This window comes from Puma concolor, chromosome E2, assembly GCF_028749965.1.
Source record: "Puma concolor isolate L17-30 chromosome E2, mPumCon1.1.hap2, whole genome shotgun sequence".
NCBI lineage: Eukaryota > Metazoa > Chordata > Mammalia > Carnivora > Felidae > Puma > Puma concolor.
Window position 1 is genome coordinate 28,926,745 of NC_141681.1, and position 26,912 is coordinate 28,953,656.

The following is a 26,912-nucleotide window of genomic DNA, read 5'->3' on the forward strand; positions in this document are numbered from 1 at the left end:
TATCTCCTACGTTGGCTCAAAATTCCATGGAAAGATGGAAAAGATCACTCATTAAAAGCTGAATGATGGAAAACTGTAAAGAATACCACCAGACGGTAGCATACTCCCTGATTTGTTTTTTAATGTTTATTTATTTATTTATTTATTTACTTGTTTAGAGAAAACAAGTGGGGGAGGGGCAGAGAGAGAGAGTCCGAAGTACGTTCCACCCTCAGCATGGAGCCCAATGTGGGGCTCGATTTCACAACTGTAAGATCGTAACCTGAGCCAAAATCAAGAGTTGGATGCTTAACTGACCGAGCCCCCCAGGTGCCCCTCCCTGATTTCAAACTATATTACAAAGCTATAGTAATCACAATAGTATGGTATTGGCAAAGAAACAGTCATATGGACGAAGGGAACAGGATAGAAAGCCCAGAAATAAACTCACACATAGATGGCCAATTAATTTACAGCAAAGGGGCCAAGAATAAGCAATGGGGAAAAGAGAGTCTCTTCAATAAATGATGTTGCTAAAACTGCACAGTCACATGCAAAAGAATGAAACCAGACCACTACGTTACACCATACACAAAAAATAACTTCAAATACATTAAAGATTTGAATGTAACAGCTTAGGCCATAAGACTCCTAGAAGAAAACATGAACGGAAAGCTCCTTGATGTCAGTCTCGGTGATGACTGTGTTTTTGGATTTGACACCGAAAGCAAAGGCAACAACAGCAAAAGTAAACAAATGGGACCCATTAAACTAAAAAGCTTTTGGACAGCAAAGGAAACCATCAACAAAATGGAGAGGCAACCTACTAAATAGGAAAAAATGTCTGCAAATCATATATCTGGTAAGGAGTTAATATTCAAAATATGTAAAGAACTCATATAACCCAATAGCCAAGAACCAAAGAGTCTGATTAAAAAATGGCTAGGGGATCTGAATAGATATTTTTTCAGAGAGGACATACCGGTACATGAAAAAATGCTCAACCTCCCTAATCATCAAGGAAATGCACATCAAAACTGCAATGAAACATCCCCTGACACCTGTCAGAACGGCTATTAACTAAAAGAAAAGAAATAGCGAGAGTTGGTAAGGATGTAAATTGGTACAGCCACAATGGAAAGCAGTGTGGAGTTTCCTCAAAAAAAAATTAAAAATAAAACTACCATGGGGTGCCGAGGTGGCTCAGTCGGTTAAGCGTCTGACTGTTGGTATCGGCTCAGGTCATGATCTCACAGTTCGTGGGTTTCAGCCCCGAGTTGGGCTCTGCGCTGACAGCACGGAGCCTGCCTGGGATTCTCTCTCATCCTCTCTCTCTCTGTCTCTCAAAATAAATACACTTAAAAACCTAATAAAAAAAATAAAACTACCATATAATCTAGTAATTCCGCTTCTGGGTTTTTATCAGAAGAAAATGAGAACACTAACTCGAAAAGATCTATGCACCCCCATGTTCATTGCATTGTTTGTAAGAGCCAAAAAGTGGAAACAACCCAAACGTCCGCCGATAGACGGAATGGATAAACAAAGTGTGGTATATACATACAACAGAAAATTTATTCAGCCTTAACAAGGAGTGAAAGTCTGCCAAATCTTACAACACGGATGGGCTTTCAAAGTATTATGCTAGGTGAAATAAGTCACGGAAGGACAAATAAATACTGTTTGAATCCACTTATATGAGACGCCTAGAGTGGTCAAATTCATAGAGAAAGTAGAATGGCAATTTCCAGGAGCTGGAGAGAGGGAAGAATGGAGAGTTATTGTTTAATGGGGACAGAATTTAGTTTGGGAAGGATGGAAAAGCTCTGGAGATGGACGGTGGTGATAGAGGCACAACCATGGGAACAGATCGAATACTACTAAGCTATACACTTGAAAATTGTTAAAATGTTCCGTTGTTAAAAATGGTAGGTTTTACCACAATAAAACACCTTAAGAGGGACAAAATACTTGAGTAGACATGTCAGCAAAGGAGATATACGAATGGCTTTTAGGCACATGAAAAGATGCTCAGCATCATTAGTATTTGGGAAATGCAAATTGAAACCACAATAAGGTACCACTTTACACTTACCAGAATGGCTATAATAAAAAATACAGACATTTGGGGCACCTGGGTGGCTCAGTCGGTTGAGTGTCCCACTCTTGATTTCAGCTCAGGTCATGATCTCAAGGTTATTAGATAAAGTCCCCATCAGGCTCTACACTGGACGTGGAGCCTACTTAAGATTCTCTCTCCCTCTCTCTCTGCCCCTCCCCAGCTTGCTCTCTCTCTCTCTCTCTCTCTCTCTCTCAAAAAAAAAAAAAAAAAATACAGGCATTTAAGAGTGCTGGTGGGAATGTGGAAAATGTGCTACTCCCACACATTGCTAGTGGAAATGTAAAATGTAGCCACTTTGGAAAGCAATTTGGCAATTTCCTCAAAAAGTAAACACAGAGTTCCCATAAGACCCAGTAATTCCACTCCCAAATATCTAACCAAGAGAAATAAAAATGTATGTTCACACAGAGACGCGTGCACAAATGTTCACAGCTGTTTATGAACACAGCCATTATTTGAAATAGCCAAAAAGTGGAAACAACTCAAACATCCATCAACTGGTGAATGGATAAATACAATGGGGTAAATCCATACAATGAAACACCATTCAGGAGTGCCTGGGTAGCTCAGTCAGTTAAGTGTGACCTGACTTTGGCTCAGGTCATGATCTCACCATTTCATGAGTTCGAGCGCCACATCGTGCTCTGCACTGACAGTGCAGAGCCTGCTTCGGATCCTCTGTCTCCCTCTGTGTCCCTCTCCTACTCTCTCTCTCTCTCTCAAAAATAAATAAATAAACTTTTTTTTTTATAAAAGGAACACTATTCAGCAATAAAAGAATAAATTACTAAGACATGCAACTACATGGAATGACTCTCAAAGACATTATGCTATTCCATTTGTATGAAATGTCTGGAAAGGCAAACTCATACAGAGAGAAAGCAGGTCATTGGTTGCCTAGGGTTGGTGGTGGGAGCAGGGATTAACTGCAAATGGGCACGGTAGAACTTCTGGATGATTAAAATATTTTGAAACTATACTGTGGTGATTGTGGCACAACTCTAAAAACTTGCTAATATAATTGAATTGTACACTTACAATGAGTGAATTTTACAGCATGTAAACTATATCTCGAAAAGTGGGTTAAAAAAAACAAGAGAAAAAAATTTTACCAGAAGGCCAAAAACTTTGAGAACTTTCAGAAAAATAAAAAAGCAGATCGAAAACAAAGGATTAGTGGCCAAAATATACAAAGAGCTTCTCCAAATCAACAAGAACACTACAAGCAAATGAACAGACAAATGGACAAAGGACATGAATCAGTAGTTCATAGAAAATGACAACCACTGGCCAATAAAGCATTGGAAAGGTGCTCAACCTTACTTAAGTTTAAAATCTAAGATGTCATTTTTCACCTGTCAAATTGACAAAAAAAATTCAAGGTTAATACTCAGGGTTGATGAGGGAATGGGGCATTGAAAACTCTCAGACACTGTTGGTGGAGTGCAAATAGGAACAATCCCAGCAAGAACTTTTGACAAGATCTATTAAAAGGGCTCTTTCTTGTGCTCCAGCAATTTGACACATCAGCTTACAGCTCAGAGAAACTCACTGACACATATGCAAGAAGGAGCCATGCTCTGCTTATTGGAAAAAGCCACCTAAATATCCATCCATTAGTCCATTAAGAAAATTTAAAAATAAACTATGATGCAATCATATCCACGGTATACTCTATAGTAGTTATTAGCTGTCTATGTCTTAACGTGGATATATCTCCAAGGCAAAGTGTTGAGTTAAAAAAAAAAACAAACAAAAAAACCTGTGGTATTCACTAGCACACCTAAAAATTAGCCAAACAGAAGTGAATGCAGTCTCTTTGGAAAAGGTTAATATGAATAAAGCTAAAGATTCCCTTGATTGGGAAAATCCCATGCTCCACAGAATATATACAGAATATATATATATATATATTTATACACACACACACACACACACACACACATATATATAGTGCTTTATATATATATATATAGCACTATATATGTTTAATTGTATGGATATTTTGTGTTTATATATATATTTTTTTACTTAATCATAAGTTGTGGTGGTTTTTCCAGAGCCTTCCAGAGCCTTAACATAATTCTTTTTTTTATGTTTATTTATTTATTTGAGACACAGAAAGAAAAAGAAAGCAGGGGGAGTGGCAGAGAGAGAGGAGACAGAGAATCCCAGCAGGCTTCATGCTGTCAGTGCAAAACCTGACATGGAACTTGATCTCATGAACTGAGTGAGCATGACCTGAACCGAAATCAAAAGTTTGACGCCCAACTGACTGAGCCAGCCAGGGGCCCCTTACATGATTCTTTTTATTAGGTGGTCATTATGACTATTTTTATGCTTCCCTACTAAAGGGTATTTAACTCATTTTGAGGCTTCTGCTAATACAATGATGGTATGGTGAACGTCCTGGGTTGAAGATATACACATTTTATGTTTGAGTAGCTACTGTTAAAATGCCGTCCAAAGTGGCTGTACCAATTTACATTCCCTCCAGCAGGGGATGGGGGTTCATAACCATTCCCCTACCCCCTCACTCTTAATACAAAATAGCAGTCTTTTACCCTTTTGCCAAACCGGTTGGCAAAATGTTATTGTAATTTGCATTTCCTTGATAGATATGAGATAGAATATTATTTCATTTGTTCTTTGGCCTTTCAAGTTTATTTTCCTATGAATTGCTAATTTATATCCTTGGAAATTTTAAAATCATGTTGTCCATTTCTTATTGATTTGTATTAACTCTTTATATATTATAGATACTGGTCTCCTCCCCTCCCCATCACACACTTACACACACACACACACACACACACACACACACACACACACACACACACTGTATTTGTCAGCTCAGAATGCCATGACAAAATAGACTGGGTGGATTTAACAACAGAAATTTATTGTCTTGCAGTTTTGGAGGCGGGAAGTCCCAGATCAGGATGCAGCTAGGGTTCGTTTCCCATGAGAGCTCCCTCCCTGGTTTGTAGGCAGACACCATCTTGCAAGAGAGCTCTCTAGTGTCTCATCTGGGGACACTAATCCTAATCCCATCATATCAAGGCCCGAGCTCTCCTGATCTCATTCAACCTTAATTACCTCCTCACAGGCCCTGTCTCCAAACAGTCATATCAGGGATTCAGACTTCAGTGTATGAATTTGAACGGATACAATATAGTCTATGGCACACATATATAGCAACTACTTTCTATTGCCGTGTAGCTTTGGTTATTTTTTTAGTTGTGGTAAAAGGCACAAAACATAAAATTTACCATCTTAACCACTTTTATTTTATTTTATTTTATTTTTTAAAGTTTGTTTGTTTGTTTGTTTATTTTTAGTAACCTCTACACCTAACGTGGGGCTTCAATTCATGAACCTGAGACCAAGAGTCACATGCTCTTCCAACTGAGCCAGCCAGGCACCCCTGTTAACCAGTTTTAAATGTACAGTTCAGTAACGTTAAGTACATTTAGATCATTGTGCAACCAATCTCCAGAACTCTTTTCATCTCGCAATACTGGAATCTGTACCCTCTAAACAACTTCCCATCCTCTTCTCCTCACCCCCTGGTAAACACCATTCTACTTTCTAGCTCAATGACTTTGACAACTCTAGGTACCTCATATAACTGGAATCATACGGTTTTTTCTTTTTTTGTGACTGGCCTACAACTCCACGTTGTAGCATAAATCAGAATTTCTTTCCTTTTAATGGTTGAATAATATCCCACCGTAAGTAAACACTATGTTTTGCTTACCCATTCATCCGGCAGTGGATACCTACCTTGCTTTTACCTTTTGGCTATTGTGAATAATGCTGCTATGAACACGGGTCTACGAATATCTCTTTGAGGCCCTGTTTTTAATTCTTTTGGGTATATACCCAAAGGTGGAATTGCTGGGTTATATGGTAATTCCATTTTTAATTTTTGGAAGAGCTGCCATACTGTTTCCACAGTGGCTGCACCATTTTACATTTCTGCCTGTAGCATACAAGGTTCCAGTTTCTCCACATCCTTGCCAACACTTATTTCGGTTTTGTAGTCATGTGCTATGGTCTGAATGTTTGTGTTTCTTGGGGTCTTTGGGAGGTGATTAATGACGTGGAGCTCTCATGAATGGGACTAGTGCCCTTATAAAAGAGACCCCACAGAGCTCCCTAGTCCCTTCTGCCATGTGAGGATACAATGAGAAGTCTTTGACCCAGAAGAGGGCCTTCATTGGACCATGCTGACACTCTGATCTCAGACTTCTAGGCTCCAGAACTGTGAGAAATAAATTTCTGTTGTTAATTGCCACTCAGTAATATTTTGTTCTAGTAGCTTCAACAGACAAAAACATCATCCTGAGTATGAGGTGATTCAGATTTGTTTTGATGCTTTTTGTAATACAAGGTGAGCCAGAAGCAAGAAAACAAGCATGGTTAGTTGCAAGGGACTGATTTTAGTCAGTTAGCCTGGGTTCAAATCCTGACTCTACCACCTTCTAGCTATGTGAACTGTGAAAAACAAGACAACAGGTCCAAAATGGGGTCACTTATGCTAAACCCCATGTCACCAAACAGAGACTTAATTATAGTTTTGGTTCTCCTAGAAATGGCATCTTAAACCAGTTAATCAGGAACTGCCTGATCAGTACTAGTTAGGTAATATGCCTGATAGACTCCTCCCATCTCCTAAAGGAAAGTAACTTTGCAATAATCAACCTGGGTTTATTTTCTTCCTTTTTTCTCTCCTTTCTCTTCTTCCTTCCTTCCTCCCTCCCTTCCTTCCTTCCTTTCTTCCTTCCTTCCTTTTCCGATTATAACTTCATTGTTTCTGCTCCCTTCTGCCTGTAAAATCTTTCAATTTTGTGCAGCGCCTTGGAGTTCCTTTCTATCTGCCAGATTTGTATCAAATTTTTGCTTAAATAAACACATATACCTCAGTTTATTTATTTATTTATTTTTTTAATTTTTTTTTTTCAACGTTTATTTATTTTTGGGACAGAGAGAGACAGAGCATGAACGGGGGAGGGGCAGAGAGAGAGGGAGACACAGAATCGGAAACAGGCTCCAGGCTCTGAGCCATCAGCCCAGAGCTGGACGCGGGGCTCGAACTCACGGACCGCGAGATCGTGACCTGGCTAAAGTCGGACGCTTAACCGACTGCGCCACCCAGGCGCCCCACCTCAGTTTATTTTTTAACCGACCTCATGCGAATTACTCTCAGCCCTATTGCCTCCTCAGTAAAATGGGTATAATAATCACACCATTCTTCTAGAGTTTAAGGATCAAGTAAGATCATGTACTTAAAAGGGCTTAGCACAAAGTAATCTCAAATGTTCGATCTTTTAGGTCTTATTTAAAAGAATCATCTCCACCCCAGAGGAATAAACACTGTCCTATTTTCCCCTTCTAATTCTTTTATAGCTTTGTTTTTGCACTTAGGTATTTAAGTCAATTGAAAAAATTTTTTTCACATGATATGCAAAAGGGTTCACTGACTAGTTCAATTGTTCACTGTGTTGCCTTTGGCCACTGACCCAATCATCTCTTACTCGAAGCTACACGGGGCCCGTTTTTGGACTCTCCTCTCTGTCCAACGGATCTATTCCTGAGCTGACACCACTTCCTAGACCTTTAGAACAAGTAATGCTAGTGGGTGAGGGCAAACCCTGTCCGTTGTTCCTTTTCAAAACTGGCTTTTCTTGCACACTGTTTTTCTAAACTCAGCCTATTAGGTCTTAAAAATAAACCCTGGTGGGCTTTTGAATGAACTATCCTGAAAAACTAACTTGGAGGAAAACTGATGTGTTTACCGGATTGTGTCCTCTCACTGGGAAACTTCTGTCTCCCAGAATTCTGTTTCTCCCTTCTTAGCCAGCCCAGGTAAATCTGAGTGTTCTCTTTCACCAAGGACTGGATCATAACCACAATGGATAAAAGCTCTTATTACCCTACTTGCCTTTGGAGAAAAAGGGGCTGGAGACAAACGGCCAGATGAAGTGATTTGAAAGGAGCTGAACAATCTGTTTTGGGGAGACAGGCTATTCAGGGTGGTGACCTTGGAAACGCAGCTGACGGTTTGCCAAGACAGGCCCCTGGGCCTCCTGGACTCTCTCCTCTGATGGCTCCGACAATGGGCAGCTTTGCAGGAGCAACTAGAAAATTCCAGAAATCACAGGGCTTTGGGACTGGGGCCTGGTTTTAACTATCTCCCCCACCAACCCCATTATACAGATGAACAAAGGGAGGTTGAGAGGGGGAAGTAAGAGACAAACATATGGGTCTAGTCTCCCCTCCGTCCCCAGAACTGAGCTTGACTTAGCAGGAGGCTTGAGTGCCACCTGAAGGTGGGGGAGAATGTATTCCGCCCCCAGAGCTCCATCCCAGCCCCAAGAGAACAGTGTCCATGTCTCAGGATTTCACTTTTCAATCGGGCAGTTCCCTCCCATTAGGCTCCCCCTTCCCCACACCTCCTTCCCCTTTAAGAAGAGACCAGTCCTTGGCTTATGCCATTCATAGGGTTTATTGTCACTTGGCAGCAGCTGGCAGAGGAAGGGGACACACAGCCAAGCCTCACCACAGAAGAGGTGGCCCTGGACCACCCAGCTCTCCCTCTTGGTTCACACGGGGTGCGGGTCCTCACTGGCAGCAGCTACACTTCTCGGCCTCAGCCTCGGTGCCCTCTTCACCTTTGCACACACAGTCCTTGGCGCATTTCTCACACTCCGCCGGGCAGCAGGAGCAGCAGCCTGCAAATCAAATGAGGAATGCCCAGTCTGATGGCCTCTCCCTGCATCTGTTTCCACCAAAAGGGAAAGGGGAAGGGAGAGGTGCTAGGGGCCTAGGCACTGCCCCCTTCCTAGTCTCACACTGCAGTTTGACTCAGCACCTATGGCATGTCAGTTGCATGCTGGGCTACCACTGGGGAGGAGTACCCAGTAGATAGCCCACAGCCCCTTGTGTGGGTGCAGGGGAGTCCCACGGATGGGGTGGGCGTTAGTGCTGGACCTTTAGGGGAAAACATCACAGGGTAAACAATGGCCTTGAAAAGGGACTTGAAGGATGAACTTGGAGGAACAGAGATGGTAGGGGCTCCAGGAGACGGTGGGAGGTTCTATGGCTAGTCTTACACACTCCCACCTCCTCCTCCCCAAGCATATTACACTGCTTCCAGGGAGACTTGGGGGAGGTCAAACTGAGGAGATCCTCAAAGGCCTGAGAGGGGCCAAGGGACCCAAACTCCAGAGCTAGCCCCCAGCTTCACCACTCCCTTCTCCAGGTTCTTGAGGTTTTGAGGTGAGGGTTTGGACCAGGGTAGAAGGTCTCCATCATAGGTGTCCATCAGAATCTGGGAATATAGAAAAACATCTTGCCACAGTCACTGGGGGCAGGGCCCGAGCAACCGTATGTTAAGGCCTCCCCAGGTGGTTCTGTCCCAGTAAGAGTCAAAAGCAATGTCACAGGGGATCTAGGGGTCTCTCCATCTTGCCTAGGGAGACGCCGACTTCAGGGAGCAGGGGGAAGGGGCGGGGGGAGGGGTCCCCATACTCACTCTTCTTGCAGGAGGTGCATTTGCATCCCTCACACTTGCAGGAGCCGTTGCAGGTACAGGAACCACCTAGAAGGGTGGACGCCACAGGAAGGGTTAAGGTGCTAAAAGTGGGGTGCGGCCAGGCATAAAGGAGGAGGTGGGGTGCCAAATCTCAGTGCCCTGTGGGATACAGCCATGTCTACTCTTCAACGACGTTAAAAATGGCAAACATGGAGGGTCCCGTCCCCTCAAGGTCCTTCAGCCCAGGCGTTGGGCATCCGTTTCCTTGCAAGTCAGGGGCGCGCTGTGCGCAGGATGGGGGCGGGGGCTCACCAGTAGGGCAAGGGCAGGTCTCGGGGTCCATGTCCAGAGGAGCTGCCGCTGGAGGAGGTGAACTGGCTTCTCCCGGCAACTGGACGCACTAGTGGCAGCAGGTGGCGAGGCTTTTATAGCCCCAGGCGGGGGCGCGCATGCACAGCCGGCTCGCACACGGCGCCCCCTCTCTCCATCTGGGCACACAGGCTTAGGCGGAGGCGCGCATTGCGGCAGCCGTCCCCCCTCCCCCGCCCTGTGCCCGGCCGGGCGCTCCCCCCACCCCACCCCACCCCACCCAGCAGCCGCGTGCGTGCACTACCGGGTGCGCGCGGCGCTCCTGAACTCCCGGCCCGGGGCCGCTTCCCGCCGCGTGCATGGGGGGGGGGGGGGGACACTTCCCGTTCGTCCGTGTGCGTGCCGCCGTGTGCACCGCTGGGGACGGGTCCGCCGCTGCAGCCGGCCAGGACAGACAGTGCGCACTTCTCTCCTCAAACGGCGGCATGGCATGTTTCCCGGCCCTTCCCTGCCTCTCTTCTTATTCTAGGATTCTGGGGCGCCAGGTTAGTCAAAATGGGGTGCTGAGCACCCTGCTGTGCTGGGACCCCATTCCCTCATCTCTTATCAAATAGGAAAATAATCCTAACACCAGTGGAAGGGCCTTGCAAATTGGTTTTGGGAGGGGCTGGCTCTGGGAAGCCTAAAGGAAAGCGCTGGGGTGACTGATGGGAGGGGTGGGGGGAAGAGGGGGTGGCACTAGGTGGCTGCATCCCAGCTTCACAGGGAAGCAGCTTTCCTTTTATCTCTTCCTTCTGCAGAGTCCCTTGTGCCTGTGGCAGGCTGAAAAAGTGGTCCCCAAAAGATATCCATGTCGAATCCCAGAACCTGTGACTGTTCCCTTATTTGGAAAAAGGGTCTCTGTAGATGTCATTGAATTAAGGATCTTGAGATGTGATCATCCTGGATTGTGCCCTAAATCCAATGACAAGTGTTCTTATAAGACACACAGAGAATAGACAGATGAGGAGACAGTGTGACCAACCACAGGAGACAGAGATTGTAGTGATGTGGCCTGCAGCCACCACAAGCCAGACCCAGAACAGTTCACATCCTTCCTATGAGCCTCACCGTCCTTGCTCAGCAAATGAAGACACTCAATCCCCAGGACACAGAGGAGCAAAGAAAAGCACTAGACAACTGGTCAAAGGCTATAGAAGGAGAAGAAACGATGCTCATGGTGGCATTTCAGACAGTCAGTCATGTGGTGACCCCCATGGGGAGGCCTCACTTTACCTGCTTGTGGTGCAAACACCTTTCACAAAGTTGCATCAGGTTTCATAGGGACAAGGCTTATCTAGAGACAGAGTTTAAAAAAGAGAGAATAATAGGAAGGAAGGAAAGAAAGAAAAAAGAAAAGGAGAGAAGAAGGAAGGAAGGAGGAAGGAACAAAAGTTATCCCAGGATCACTGCAGTTAAGTGTTTGAAAGGTGGAGGCTGGAGGGGAGCACCTGTGGCCTGCCCAAGAGTGGAGGTTCCTCTGCAAGCCCTCCAAAGAGCTCTTATCACTTCTCCCACCCTAGCTTCCACTTCTTTAAAAAATTTTTTTTTAATGTTTATTTATTTTTGGAAGACAAAGCATGAATGGGGGAGGAGCAGAAAGAGAGAGAGAGAGAGAGAGAGAGAGAGAGAGAATCCAAAGCAGACTCCAGGCTCCGAGCTGTCAGCACAGAGCCCAACGTGGGGCTCGAACCCACGAACCTTGAGATCATGACCTGAGCTGAAGCTGGATGCCCAACCTCTACTTCTTTTTTTTTTTTTTTTAATTTTTTTCAACGTTTTTATTTATTTTTGGGACAGAGAGAGACAGAGCATGAACGGGGGAGGGGCAGAGAGAGAGGGAGACACAGAATCGGAAACAGGCTCCAGGCTCCGAGCCATCAGCCCAGAGCCTGACGTGGGGCTCGAACTCACGGACCGCGAGATCGTGACCTGGCTGAAGCCGGATGCTTAACCGACTGCGCCACCCAGGCGCCCCAACCTCTACTTCTTTTAAGGAGACACCCCCTTAGCACCTGCATCCCTCCCCCTTTAGAGGTGATCCCTTGGCTGCCCCCCAAGCAAGGCAAGTCTGGTGAGCCTTCAGACTGGTTTTGCTGAGTGGGGGAGACTGAGCACTGCTCCAAATGTCGCCCCGAGCAGAGTGAGCCTCTGTTCTAAATCAGAGCTGGACAAGCATTTTCTTTTTTTTTTAAATTTTTTTTCAACATTTATTTATTTTTGGGACAGAGAGAGACAGAGCATGAACGGGGGAGGGGCAGAGAGAGAGGGAGACACAGAATCGGAAACAGGCTCCAGGCTCTGAGCCATCAGCCCAGAGCCTGACGCGGGGCTCGAACTCATGGACCGCGAGATCGTGACCTGGCTGAAGTCGGACGCTTAACCGACTGCGCCACCCAGGCGCCCCTGGACAAGCATTTTCAAATGTCGGTTGGAAACCCACCCTCCTCCAAGATATGAGCTGCCCCAGAGGACTCCACATGGCCTCATCTGAGGAGATGAGCTAGCTGGTTTCCCTGGCTTTGCAGGTCTCGCATGTGTTGGTCTGTGAGTGGAAGCTTCAGTAATGGTGGAACAGGAGAAAACCGGAAGAGGAGAACCAAGAGTCCCAGGAGACGCTATCATGTGAAACCTCAAGGTATTATGTGAAGTCCAGGTTGGTTTTCAACATGGGCTTCATGCAATTTCAGGTCACTGAGCCTCACCAACCCTAGCATTACGGTTTATTTCCTGCTTGTTTGTTTTCATGTTGCCTAAGGGTACTCTGGCCCCTGCGGCTGGAATTGCCTATAGTCCTCAAGGCTTCAATATCTAGGACTTACAGTGCAAGCGAATTATCCATGCCAACACATTCAGCCAGAGCTGCCCCCGCCCTTCCCCTTCAGGCCTCTCAGACTTCCTTGGGATTGAGGTTTCAGATGTGGGAGAGCAGTCTCCCCCCCTCCCCCCCACCTCCCTGGGATGGTGATTTTGTGTGTGAACTCGGCTGGGCTAAGGGATGCCCAGAGAGCTGTAAAACATTATTTCTGAGAGTGTCTGTGAGAATGTTTCCCGAATAGATTAGCATTTGAATTGGTAGACTGAATAAAGAAGATCGCCCTCACCAGAGTGGGTGGGCATCATTGGATCTGTTCCGGGCACCAATAGGACGAGAGGGCAAATTTGCTCTTTGCCTGAGTGGAGACATCCATCTTCTCCCGCCCTCAGACATTGGTGTTCCTGGGTCTCAGGCTTCCAGACTGAGGCCAAATTATACCACAACTTTCCTGGTTTTCCAGTTTTCAGAGGACAGATTGTGGGACTTCTCAGCTTCCATAATTGTGTGAGCCAATTCTTATAATAAATATGTGAACATAAGTGCTTATTATATACGTAATATATATATCATATCAAGATCCACCAGGCGCCTGGGTGGCTCAGTTGGTTAAGCCTCTGACTCTTGGTTTCGGCTCAGGTCATGATCTCATGGCGGGCTCCTTACTGTCATCTTGGGATTCTCTCTCTCCCTCTCTCTGTGGCCCTCCCCTGCTTGCCCGCTCTCTCAAAATAAACCAACTTAAAAAGGTTTTTAAAAAAGGCAGATCCATGTATATGTGGTTGTGTTCTGTATCTATACACGTGTATGTGTATATGCACGTATGTACTGACTCGTGTACCCAGCACATCCAAGGGTTGCCAAGATATGGAAGGGTCTGAAAACCACAACATCCTTCTGAAACACATTACCTAGCCCCGATTCTTCACATGGCTGGCCCTCATCCCTCAGTTCTCAGCTTCTCTGAGCTCCAAAGAACATTTTGGATACGTGTGTCCCTCCAGCGAGTCCCCCTCATGCCCACCTTTATTCCCCTCTGTCCTCTCATTAATTCTCACAGCCTAAAATGATTTGTCTGTGCTCCTGCCCGTGCTGCGCCTCCCCCCGGGGTATCCACAGGGCTCCCTCTTTTCTTTCTTTGCTTCTAAGTCTTTGCCCAAATCTTACTGTCTCCAGGAAGCCCACCGTGATCACCCTACTTAAAATTGCAACACATACCCCAAACCGCCAGGACTCCTGATCCCTCATACCTTGCTCTATCTTTTCTTTTTTCACAGCATTTAACACCGTCTGACAAACAAAAATAATTGACTTGCTTGTGAAGTTTATGCACAGTCGGTCACCTCTGCTAGAATGTAAGCAACACAAGCCTATAAGGGATCATTGCTTTTGTTCACTGATAGGTCCGAAGTGCCTAGAACAGTGTCCTGTATATGGGAGACATTCAAGACACATTTACTGAATGAATAAATGAATGAATGACTCTCAAGTCAAGCTGGCTGCCCCTGCCATCTACTAGCAATGTGGTAAGTTATTAACATGTTACTTAATATTTCTGTGCCTTGGGTTGCTCAAGGGCTCCCATTTATGATTCCTAAATGGGGATAATAGTAATTCCTACCTCATAGGTTTGTTTGAGGCTTAAATTGGATGACACTTGGAAGACTTTCTGGGCAGAGCCCTAACCTTGCTGGCTTTTCCCATTTAAGAGTGAGTGTGAGCCTGGGGAGGTCGGGTGAGGATGCTGCAGGGAGCCTGGGATCCCTATGTCTCCTTCAGGACACCCAGCTCCATTGTCCGCCTCAGCTCTGTGCTCCCTGAGTTGCTGCTGCCTCCATCAGACACAGGATTCCAGGTGTCAGCCAGAACCAGCTAAATCACAGCCGTTCGTCCTCCTGTTGGGCCCCCACACCCAACCCCAGGGCTTCCTGGGAGAAGGGAGTGCACGAAGACGGTTTTCTTTCCAATTAGATTGGGGCCAGGAGGCGAGAACAGGTAGGCTGAGGCGTGGAGATCAGGCAGGGTGATCCAGTAATGGGCAGAAAATCCCCATTTGATCTCAGAAAAAGGCGAGGAGTCCAGCCACTCCCACCCCTGGCTGAAATGGATCCTGGCAAGCATTAGACTCTTGCATTGCCCTCAAAGGGTCTCCTAATTGACTATCCTGGGACTGAACAATTGACCAGGAGTTCGGGAGCCTGGGGAGACGGTGGTATACCCAGAGAGTTTGCAAATACGCTTATCTGCAAATAAAGTCGTTTCTTGGGGAGATCTGGCTTTATTAGTAGAAGGAATGTTAAGCGAGCAGTTTTATCCATAGGGGCAGCTGAAACAGAAGGGGCCCTGGTCACAGAGAGGGTAAGGAGTCAGGGGAGGGGTGGGGGAAGGAGCCTCAGCAGGCCATAGAACAACTTACCTAGAAATGTAATAACCCTCTGTCTCCATGGTTACCTTCTGTTTATGGCAAGTGATTCAGTCTCTCCTCCTTAGTAGTGATACAAGATGTCCTTTTAACATAAATTTAGGTGTAATAATAGACCAGGTGATAGGTGGTTATGCCCAAAATCGTGTAGGTGGCTCTCGAAGGACAGAAGTCAGGGAAATGTTGCCCTATACCAGGCTGGTCCCCTGAGTGCTCACGTCCAACTTGGCTGCTGGTTCTGTCTCCCCTGCCCTCCTGCGCCCTTCCTAGCCAGGCATTGGCCCCTTTTGTGTGGGTCCTAAAGGCCACAAGGAGATTCTGTTCTCTCTGATCACACGGGTGGGATGGGAAGTGTTGGGAGGCGGAGGCAGGGAAAGGCAGCCTCCAAGCTTCCAGGTTTCAGAAGGTGGCCAGGTTGACCCCAGCAACTGTGCCAATACCCTGATTCCTGGGGTTTACTCCTACCTCTAAGAGTTTTCCCCAAGGGGCTCCTCAGTGGAATAGGAACAGAGGTGGTCTGCCGTCCCCTCTCAGTGAGGGCCCTAGGGAAGGAGGCATTAAACCCTGAGGGAGTCGGGGCTCAAGCTGAGCTGAGCTGGGCATTGGTGGGTTGGAGTTGAAGGGCCACCGATTGTGGAAGTTCTTGTGCGTGTTGGGGGCAGAAGCTCTGTGGCTCGGGGCGGAAGATGGGTTATGACGAGGGAAGGGTCTGTTATAGCTGGGGCAGGAGAAAGCCCTCCCAAACTGCAGGAGACACTCTGGGGGTCTGCTGGGCAACCACAGCAGGGCGACAGGGGTCCTGCACTGCTCACAAAACCCACACCACCCTGACATTACTGCCAGAATCTTCTTCCTACATGCAGTGAGTGAAGACTGAAGTCCTTCAGAGTGACTGGCTTTGGTGTCAGACAGACCTGATTCTGAATCTCCTGTTTCCCTCAGCGATTCGTTGGGGTTAATCATGCTCCTTACCGCTTGGGTTATAGTGAACGTTCAGTGAGATTCTTCATGCAGATTGCTTAACATGTCATAGGCGCTCAACAAACAGTGCTCAATGAACACTTCTGTGTTCAGCAATCTTCTGGGAGCCGGAACTAGTAAATGATGGACTCCAGTTCCCCTTGGCCTACTTTTCCATGCAGAGTCTGGCCCTCACCTACACTGGCAACTAAATGTAATCCACGCTATTCCCGAAATATCCCCCTAAGCTTTCCTGCTTTCATGCTTCTGTGCATACTGTTACCCCTTCTTGAAATGCCCTGCCCACAATTTTTTCCTGATTAAAATCCTACATATCCTTCGAGGCCCTGCTTCAATGCTGCCTCCTTCGGGAAGTCTTCAGTCCTGCCTGCAGCCAGACATAACCACCCGTCTTGGAACTTCTATGGGGTTTTGCCTAGATATTTTCTCCCCTGTAGGAGAGAAGAGTGGGTAGTCCTACAGTCTCCCTGACAGACTCAGAGGTCCCTAAAGGCAGAGGCTGACAGAGGAGTTTCATTCCTCTCCTCCCTTCTGTGCTTAGCAAGCTCCCTGCACACCTGAAATGTCTTTGAAGGCTGAGTGAATGAATCAGCGTGAGAACCGACCTTGGGGTCACCCCTTTTTATGAGACCCCTTGAAGGCCAGGTCATGAAGAGTCAGGTTAAATTCTATATATGTACTAATGAAGTTGCCCTGTGGCCCCCACCATCCTGCTTTGTGAAATAAGTGTTGTGATGGTGAATTCTCTCCTTCCATGTCACAAACATTTATTGAGCACTGCCTTAATCCAGACATTGTGCTAGGAATGGCAGGTACAAAGGAGAGCAGGACAATGACAACACCCGTCTTTTCTGAGAACCCACTGTCTGGGCAAGGAAGCATTTAATAAGAAATCTACACATAGTAAGCTAAGTGCTGTCAGGAGAGAGCATAGCAAGTTGGGGCCCCTGCCTTTCTGCATAAACCAATCTCCCCTCCTCTCTCTCTCCCTTCCTTATTAGACCCCCTCCACCACCACCTGCTGCCACGTCTGGGGACAGGCAGCATCGCCTTTTTCCAGAAACAACCCCAGAGCAGCTTGATCCAGCGTTCAAGTTCTGTGCCACATCTCACCTTCCTTCAGTATTTCTCTCCTGTTGGGCAGTTTTGCCCCCAGGAGACATTTGGCAATGTCTGAAAACATTTTAGTTGTCACATCGTGTCGGTGGTGGTGGCGGTGGGGTGGGTTGTGATGCTACTGGGGTCTAATGGGGTAGAGGCCAGGGATGCTCCTAAGCCTCCTGCAACGCACGGACAGGCTCCCCAAACAATCTCACATGTCGCTAGTGCTGAGGTGGAGACACCCTGCTGTTTATTCTATAACAACTCCAGGATGATCTGTAGGAACTCAGACATATAGGGAAGGGAGCCAGGGGAATCAGAACACCCGCTTTCCAACCCCGGCCTCATCACCAGCTGGCGTCTTTGGACCTCTGATTCGTCCTCTGTCAAATGTGGAGAGCCATGCCTAGCCCTGCCTCCTTGACTAAGGTATCTGGGGACTGAAATACGAGAAAGTAAGTGAGAGCACTTGCCACGGGGAGGCTGAGGGTGAGGCTGGACGTGGAGAGGGAGGGAAGCCTCCATTTAGTGAATGCATGTTGAACTGGAGTCACATGGCCCAAATTTTCCACCACTGTTTCAAGTACTCTGCCTTTTCCTTGCTTCTAAAAATAAATTGTACAATTCAGGCCATCTGTACCTCAGATTAAAAAACATCTGGGTCTGGCTCCCCCCTCCCGCTTCTTCCTTCTTTGTTTAGTGTAGATATTTTGAAAAAACTAAAAAGAATACATATACAGTCCTTTCAAATATAAAAATAGAAGCCTGCAATATACACTGATTTATAAATTACTTTTTTTCCTTGCTTCTCAGTAGATTACGAACATCTGTCCATGAAATTAGTTTCATTTCTACCATTTTATTTTAGTAGGTTTATTCCACAATTTCTTTAAGCAGTCCCCTCCTTTGACACACTTTTCTCATTTCCAGATCTTCACTATCAACCCGTGATGTGATAAACATCTTGGTAGCTTTTGTGTGTGTAGATTCATGACTTTTTTCCTGAGTATACAACATTCCTTAAACTAGAATTGCTGGCTCAAAGGATACATTTTTTTCCCTTTTTCAAACAGTATTTGTTTATTTAAAAAAAATGCTACTTCAGTAAATTTAGAAAAATTCAGAGAAATAGAAAGAAGGAAAAGGAAAAATTATCTCTTATCTGTATTTGAACACAACCACTGCTAACATTGTAGCATATTTCATTTCCATATTTTGTATATTGTGTGGCTTCTTTTTTATTTTATTTATTTATTATTTATTTTTTTTAATGTTTGTTTATTTAGAGAGAGAGAGAGAGAGAGCACGAGCCAGTGAGGGGGTGGGGGAGGGGTGCAAAGAAAAAGGGAGGCAGAGAGAGAATCCCAAGCAGGCTCCATGCTGCCAGCCCAGAGCCGGATGTGGGGCTGGATTCCACCAACTGTGAGATCATGACCTAAGCCAAAATCAAGAATTGAATGCCTTGGGGCGCCTGGGTGGCTCAGTCGGTTGAGCATCCAACTTCGGCTCAGGTCATGATCTCACGGTTCGTGAGTTCAAGCCCCACGTTGGGCTGTGTGCTGACAGCTCAGAGCCTGGAGCCTGCTTCCAATTCTGTGGCCCCCTTTCTCTCTGCCCCACCCCTGCTTGTGCTCTGTCTCTGTCTGTCAAAAATGAATAAACATAAAAAAAAATTTTAAAAAAGAGAATTGAATGCCTAAACTGACTTAGCCACCCAGGTGCCCCTGTGTGGCTTCTTTTTAAAAGAAAAAAAATTACTGTGTAACTCATTTGGAGCATAATACTTTACTTAAGATTTTACCATAATTGTTTCCTGTGTTTTTGCACTTTTATTGGCTGTATCATATCCTGTTGTTATGTGTGAGGGCCGTTGCTTACTTGAATGATTTCGTAGACTTGAGGCCATTTCCAGTTTTTCACAATTGTGGATAGTACTACAATGAACCTTCTTGTGTGAGTGATGCTTTTTTAAAAAAATATTTATTTATTTTTGAGAGAGAGAAAGAGAGAGGCAGAGAGAGAGAGAGAGAGAGAGAGAGAGAGAGAGAGAGAGAGGCTCTGTACTCACAGCAGCAAGCCTGATCTAGGGCTCAAACTCTTGAATTGTGAGATCATGACCTGAATTGAAATTGGAGGCTTAACCAACTGAGCCACCCAGGCGCCCCTGAATGATGCTTTTTTATTTTCCCTTGAATTTGTGGCAAATTCTTTAGACAGGTTTCCAGAAATGAAGTTACTGGGACAAATGAGGATTTCATGGTTCTTAGACGTACATTGGCCTGGGAATCTGGGTGGCTTACACATTGCCTTTTAATGGGCCCTTGGAAAGTTTTGCCTCATTTATCCTCTTTGCAGCCGTGTCTAGGGTTCTAAGCCCTTTCTGGGATCTCTTGGGCCTCAAACCCAGCCAGACTGAGGCGGGAATTAGGACTTCAACTCTTGCACAGTGCCCAGGGCTCAGGGCGCACTCCTCCGCACCTGCCTCTGGACCTCGAGCGCCCCCTGCAGTCCACGGGAGGAACTTCCTTCCCCATCCTGTGACCTGCATTTCATTGCTTCCCCACCAAGCCTTCCTCTGGTTTCCATCGAAGTTGGAGAATGTCCTGAGCAGGTGCAGACTCTGTCACAGTCTCTCAGGGCTCTCCATTGTCCCTTCGGTAGTACAAACACACAATGCGTAATGTGCCAGCCTCTTGACACAGTACCTTCCCTGCTCTCAGCAGCTCTTCCTTGACAAAACTCTTCTTTATCTTGATGTAAAATCTGTTTCCTTGGTGTTTCCTCACGCTGCTCAAGTTTTACTGCTCATGGCCACCTGTAACTACTCTGCTCACTTTTCACTTTGGCATATCTTACACCCCCCCCCCCCCCCCCCCCCCCCCCCCCCGCTTATCTTACTTACCCCGTGGTCTTCAAGTGTCTCTCTCAACTAGTCCTGGCTGAGTTTGGGAAGAGATCCTTAACTTCTTTGAGTCTCAGTTTTCTCACCTGTATAATGGAGATAAGAATCCCTATCCTGCAGGGTTGTTGTAAAGATAAAAAATTAATACCACTTAAAGAGCCTAGCCTGGAATTTTGGCTCAAGATGGTAGACTGAGCACATGCATTTACCTGTTCTTCCTCCTGAGAATCTACTGAAAGAAACTCAAGAAAGACAAAGAAGGAAAAACTTAATAAAAGAAGTGAGAATTGGTGTGGGGGAGGATGGCTTGGACAGCACATCAATGGATGAGAGATTACAACATTTTTCTGGAATACTGGAATGGGTCGAATCACACTGATGGGTAAATGGGAAGAGAAGAAGCCACAGCTCAGATAAAAAAAGTAGAGACTTTGGGGGTTCTGTCTTATTTTGTTTTGGTTTGGTTGGGGGATTCAGGATGAGAGAACAGAAGAGGAGCTGGTCACAGAAACCAGGATGGGGACTGATAGAAGACATAACTGTAGAAGAACCTCATGATCGTCATATTGGCCTCCTTCACAACATCGCCAGTTCCCCTCAGGCTGAGGCTGCGAGATGTCTCAGAAGAAATGGAGTAACCAGTCTTGGAGGGGCCAGGGCTCGCAGAAAAGGGTCAGAGGAGGGCCCTTTTGGTTTTGACACTGAGGGGTGGGCCACACCTGCCTGCTAGGTCCCCACCTGGGCATGCTAAAACCAAGCCTGCCAGTCAGCAAGCCTCACTGACACCCGCAGAGCCTGCTTGTAGCTCAAAGAAGCAGAAATAGTTCCAGAAAGAGGAGACTTTGATGACAAAAATTAAAAAAGCATTTAGTGCATCAGAGAGATTCAGGAAATGACTTCATTTGAACAAACAAACAAGATATTGTGATAAGTGTTCAGAGAAGAAGTTCTTATATATTAAAATGTGACTGACCAAATTCTCAAAGATTAATAAAAGGATTGCAAAAAGGCTGAGAAATTTCTCAAAAGCTTCCGATGAAAAATAAAGGGTAGGCCATGTTAGTTTTCATAGCAACAACACCAAATGTGAGAAGACAGTGGAACAATGCTTTCTAAAGTGCTAAAAAAAAAATGATATCGAACTTCAGATTGGATATCCAGCCAGACTACCAGTCAAGCATGAGAGAAAAATAAAGGTGTTTCCTGATGTTTAGGGAGGAAACACCTCTTCTTAATTCATCCTTTTGGTAAAAAATTGCTTGAGGATATACTCCAGCAAAATAGAAAGGAGCCCAAGAGGATGATGGGGGAATCCAAGAAACAATAGATCTAACCTAGGAGAACAATGAAAAGACATCCCAGAATGATAGTAGTGCAGAATATCAGGAAAGAAAGCAATGTATATTAGATTGGTCAATGAATAGCAAGAGGGAAAAGGCAATTAGAAATGCAAGAAAAAAACCCCAAAAGCCTGATGGTCTCTGATGACCACTGTGACATAGGCTGGTGGAGTTGATGACTGCTTCCAGCCTGTAATGGGCCCTGGTTTCAGGCCCTTGGCGGCATGAATGAACACCCCCCTCAGGGCTTGAGTCCCCCCACACCCCGCCCCACTCTGCTGAGGGTGCTGGTGTGGATGAGAGTGGACTGAGCCTCCCCTTCCCTGGTGCCAGCCTCCAGTGACTTCAGCCTTCAACACTGGCCATCTACAAAGTTGTTTGTCTACCTCCACTTGCTCTCAGTTGCATGGCTTTGGAGTCTGGATATCTGGATTCAAATCTCCATTCTATAAACTAGCTGTATAGCCTTGGGCAAGTCACTTAACCTCGTGAGCCTTTGTTTCCTCATCTGGGGAAAATGGAGTTGATAACGGTATTGACCTCACAGGTCATGTTGTGACAATTAAATGGAAACAATGCAGGGGAGATGTTGGGCCCAGTGCCCGGCAAGAAGTAAGTGCTCAGTATTTTAATCTGTTATTAGACCACTTTATTCTTTTAAGTAATAGATACCGTGCATGTGTCTTGGATTCTTAACCAAGATCTCCTCAGGGATCCAGAGATGACTCAGGGGGCCTGTGAATTCTCTAAGCTCATATGTAAAATTGAGTGAGGGTTTTAGCATGTGCATTTTTAGGGAGAGGAAGGCTCATTGTTACCATTGTTTCCTATAGCTGTTTATGGCCCCTGCTCTGCACGGTCTCTGGCAGGTGCTAGGCTCAGGGACAGCTCTGCCATGAAAGAGACATATGTGGAGTTCCCTCTTTGTCTCCCATTGTGCTTCAGCCATTGATTCTTGTTTTGTCACCATGTTTTTTTTTGTGGTTTAATCTTATTTTTCCTTCTACTTACTGTTCTCTCTTAAGTGGAAAAAAGGACTTGGCAGAGAATTTACTATATAAGGGGAAACACCACATTTCCCCAGCTATGTAGTACACTGCCGTGTGTGTGTGTGTGTGTGTGTGTGTGTGTGTGTGTGTGATGCAGTGTGTCACACATGCTTGTACAGGCAGGGAATATCCCTGGAATACAAGTAAGTGGTTACAGTCACTGTCTTGAGGAGGAGGGACTGGGAGGCAAAGGTGGAAGGAGACTTATACCTTTTGTATCTTTTGTATTTTGTACCTTGTGTATGTAGATTTATTTAAAAATAAGTAATTTTTTTTTAAATCCAGGATTCCTCCATACAACCCACCCTCTTGCAGGGCTGTTGAAGGGATTAAATGAGAACGTGTGTGTAAAATGCTCAGCACGGTGGCTGATGCATTATAAGTGCTGCATAATGACATAGTGGCAGCACTTAGAATCATTAAGCTTAGTTGGACTTGGGCCAGGGCAGCGAAAGCTCTGATGTCTGTGTCAGCAATCTGGGGGGGAATAGCAAAGACCTCAGATTCTCTTCACGTTGACTTCCGTGAAATACAAGAACTTCAGGGAACAGCATCAGTTTCTCCTGGCCTATGTCTACCCTGTCACCCACTCCCAAAGTGAGCCCAAATAACCAAACCAGGGAGCTAATTCCCTCAGTACCTTGGCCTTGGGGGTTTTCTTTAGATCTGCACAGACATCCTACCCTAGGAGTTCATGGACGATTCAGTGCTGAAGTTCCTTAAATATCACTATTCACACAGTGAGGCATTCTGGGCCAATATTATGCCAGAGAGCCTGCCTAAGATTGAGTTAGTTCCAAAGCGGAAGTTTTGTCGCACAAGTTTTGTTGGGTGGGGGATCCCAGGAAGCACTGGTAGGAAAAAGGAGAAGTGAGGTGGGGAAGGAAGGAAGGCAATATGGCGTATGTTGAGGAGCAGGTCACCACCGTGGGCTACTGGAGCGCTCTGCTGCTGGGGACTTCTGGAGCATGGTCTAGAACCCGTCACAGATTTGTCCCACTGGAAGGATAAAGATGCTGTGGGTATTCGTCCACCAACTCCTCTTTGTCATTAGCTAAGGGCTGTCCCCAGGGGCGATGATTTCCCGGTACTCCTGGCCTGCTCTGTGCAGGCATCTAGCAAGCTCATGCAGCAGGAGAGAGCCCCCTGAGGCAGAGTTGCAGGTTTGGGTAATTAGCTGCCATCTGCAGAAGGGATGCGGGCCGGCACCTACCATGTCTGCAACAGAGTCAGTCCTTCTCCGTCCTGCTGGGTTAGGGTAAAACAGTGCTCTGAGCCATCAGACAACCATGAGCGGAAACTTTATTACTGCAAGCACTTTACATGAATGTCACCAACACCACATCTGAGCAAATATATAAAAAGCATAACCTATGGTACAAGAATTCTAACTTCTCGACTAATGCTCTGTACAGATGCTTCCCAGGCCTTGCCTCCAGCACAACGGATGCATTTCAGGGGCAGCAGCTGCACTTGTCTGAGCCCCCTTTGCAGATGCAGCCCCGGGCACACTTGGCACAGCCCGGGGGGCAGCAAGGACAGCAGCCTGAAAAGGTCACAGGACAGACAGGTGAGTTTGGGGGCCACGCCCCCATCTTTCCACTTCCTCTCCCACCACTTAGAGAAAGCAGAGCATGCCACAGGCTTCTATCCACGTTAGCAGAAGACCACATTAGCAGAAGACCTTCCTACCTGGGGCAGGAAGCTGTGGGATGTTAGAGCCAGAGGGGTCCTCAGGAGTCATCAAGAATATGCCACATGCCCAGATAGGGGAAGGGGTTTGCAGGGGTGGCAGATCAAGACTAAAACTCAGAGCTCATGACCCCAGGCCAGTGCTCCACCCCGTTCACCACTGGCCACAACAGGACCTCCCCGCAGCCCTCTTCCTACGCAACCCCATGGAGGCCCCCATCTCCAGGTGGGCTGCAAGCTTTAGGAGCTTTGCCCCAGGTCTCTGCTCAGCTTTCATTTCAGATCACTCCCGCATGGGTCAAAGGCCTCCAGAACCTGCTTAATACCACCATGGCTGGCTGGAGGGTTGAGAAAGGAGGGAACAGACTTTCTTAGCTTCTGGCCAGCGGTGCCCCCGGTCAGCATAACTCACTTTTTCGACACGTTTTACAGTTGCAAGTTGTGCATTTGCAATTGTCTCCACAGATGCAAATTCCTCCTAGAAGAGAAGACAGAGCCACAAGCGTTAAGGACTGAGATCGAACGAGGACACAAGGTGTGCTGCAGATCATCCCGGTGGCAAGGTTAGTGGTCTGTCCTTGGGGAGGGGCTGGGCAAGAGGATAGAAGATGCTGTTGAGCATCACACAAGTGGCCAGGGCCCCTTAGTGGTTCCCAGTCACAGACCATGGATGGAAACTGGGGTGGCTGTGTCCAGCCCTTCAGCCGGGACACTTGCTAAATTGCAGATTCATGGGTCCGACCCTTGAGATAGTCTGATTCGTGAGTCTGGGTGGAGAAAAGGGAATCGTATTTTTTTTAATGTTTATTTAGTTTTGAGAGGGGGAGGGGCAGAGAGAGAGGGGGACAGAGGATCCGAGGTGGGCCCTGGGCTGTCAGCAGAGAACCTGGATGCGGGGCTTGAACTCACGAACCGTGAGATCGTGACCTGACCCAAAGTTGGGCACTTAGCTGATTGAGCCACACAGGGGCCCCGGGAATCATATTTTAAAAAGCAACCCAGTCTGATGTACAGTCAGGGTTGAGAACCACGAGACTAGGCCAAGTCCACCAAGCCCCAGGTCCCCCAGGGGCTGTCGGAGCCTTGTATACCCTCCTCACCTTTGCAAGGCATCAGGCAAGATGGCAACCCTGAAGGGCCAGGAGAAAGAACCAGGGACATAAATAACCTCAAAAGAGAGTTGCAGCCATACCTTGTTTTCATACAAAAACCATCTACACTTAAAAAAAAAAGTCATCCCCCCTATCATTTGAGTGTCAAAATGCTGGAAGCTTCTGTCTCTTTGGCAAATTTTGGGTATAGACATAGTCCTGTACAGGACCAGAGAGGCTTGTGAGGATTCTTGATAAAAGACCAGATGTCTCCAAACTCTGACCTCTCTCCTCCTGTGCTACGTGCTTACGTGAAATTAAGGAGTTTCAGAGACTCAGGAGCCCACGTATGCTTCTAATAACTCCCCTGATGTCTGCAAATGCCTCATGATTTTAACACTATCATCGCAACAGTGGGAGGTGGGCAGCTGGGGATGAGTGACCCTGGTTTTTGGATGAGGAAACTGAGTGTTGGAAATACTAAGTGTCAGGAATGAATGGCAGCAGTGGACCAAAACCAGATTGCCAGATTCTGAGCCACAGCACTTCCTCAACTCTGGTGGCTGCCCCTGGGGGCCTGACACTAAGTGCCCCCTGATCCAGGGTCTCAATTCTAGCAAACCAGACTGGTAGGCCACAGAGTGGGAGCCGTCCCAGAGGTCACCAGTCTGAGACAAACCCCACTGGCGGCTCCTAATTGGAGGGAGAGAAATATTCATCAGAGCCCTGTGGGTGCCCTGTCGGAAGCTGGTGCAAGGTCCCAGGACCCCAGAGTGGGCATGCTCACTCACCTGACATGCAGGTGCATTCGCCGGGGTCCATGGTCCAGGTGTTCCAGAGGCTCCAGTGCTATCACAGCTGGGGAAGAGAAGCTGAGCCAGCAGCCGCTGGAGGCTCCCTATTTATAGCTGTGTAGGTGTGCACTTGGGCGCACCCCACCTGTCCCTGGGGCCAGACGCCCTGCACACGGCCCGGCCAGACGCTGCGGGCTGGGGGTTGGAGGGAGCGGGCAGAAGGAGGGCAGAGGAGAGGGAGGGCAGTACAGTCACACAGGTGGCTTCTCAGAAGGGATGCATCCACCCATCTGTGTATGTGCCAAGGTATCAAGGAGCCGGGCTCAGGCTCCAGTGGTGCTCGTAGTGCTCAGATTGGCAGCTGTACCCTCTGCTCTCCAAGTCCTATGCAGCCTGCCATTTCTGCTCCCTTCTTCACAGGGCCTGGCTTGGGGCCTCATTCCATCTCCCTTGGTCCTAAAAGCCCTTACCATGGGCAGAAGGGGGCTTCTAGGCAGGGTCTTGTGCTGTAGAAAGCCCTGCTGGGGCCTTTTTTGGCATATCCTCCAGACTTCCTGGGTGAGAAGGCCAAAAGTCAGGGGCACGTCCCCAACCGAAGTACGCAACCTCTTCTAGACCATACACATAACACTCTGGATTCTGGAATCTTGTCTCATCCCAAGCCGGCTTGCTTCCGAGGGTTTGCTCAGACCTCTGCCCCAGGCTCCCAAGGGCAGATGGGCAGCTGGTGTGTGTC

The 26,912-nt window shown here is 46.9% G+C and overlaps 1 protein-coding gene and 3 long non-coding RNA genes across 6 annotated transcripts in view; 1 reads left to right on the forward strand and 3 right to left on the reverse strand.

Moving 5' to 3' along the window:
- LOC147573445 (uncharacterized) lies at nt 1-10,183 on the reverse strand. Its single transcript, XR_015244783.1, has 4 exons — nt 9,954-10,183; nt 9,642-9,707; nt 8,040-8,838; nt 1-15 (listed from the first exon to the last, which is right to left on the reverse strand). It is a non-coding gene; the product is annotated as an uncharacterized LOC147573445 (long non-coding RNA).
- Nucleotides 4,983-7,455, reverse strand: LOC147573446 (uncharacterized). The gene is made up of 2 exons (XR_015244784.1): nt 7,272-7,455; nt 4,983-7,025 (listed from the first exon to the last, which is right to left on the reverse strand). It is a non-coding gene; the product is annotated as an uncharacterized LOC147573446 (long non-coding RNA).
- A 144-nt stretch (nt 10,184-10,327) lies between the features above and the next one.
- Nucleotides 10,328-26,912, forward strand: part of LOC147573447 (uncharacterized) — a 35,790-nt gene continuing 19,205 nt past the window's right edge. The window contains exons 1-5 of one of the 2 annotated variants that reach the window (XR_015244786.1): nt 10,328-10,495; nt 12,518-12,627; nt 14,208-14,330; nt 24,015-24,169; nt 24,757-24,854. This is a non-coding gene — a long non-coding RNA (uncharacterized LOC147573447). The remainder of the gene's footprint in view (nt 10,496-12,517; nt 12,628-14,207; nt 14,331-24,014; nt 24,170-24,756; nt 24,855-26,912) is intronic. The other variant, XR_015244785.1, reaches the window with a different exon arrangement.
- Nucleotides 23,884-26,297, reverse strand: LOC112857228 (metallothionein-4). Of its 2 annotated transcripts, XM_025920529.2 has the most exons (3): nt 26,174-26,297; nt 24,704-24,769; nt 23,884-24,145 (listed from the first exon to the last, which is right to left on the reverse strand). In XM_025920529.2, the coding sequence occupies exons 1-3, from the start codon at nt 26,202-26,204 to the stop codon at nt 24,054-24,056; spliced, it is 189 nt and encodes a 62-aa protein (XP_025776314.1). In that variant the 5' UTR covers nt 26,205-26,297; the 3' UTR covers nt 23,884-24,053. The 2 variants fall into 2 exon arrangements, with proteins under 2 accessions (XP_025776314.1, XP_086545525.1); XM_086689399.1 differs by lacking the exon at nt 26,174-26,297 and having other exon boundaries at nt 24,704-25,271.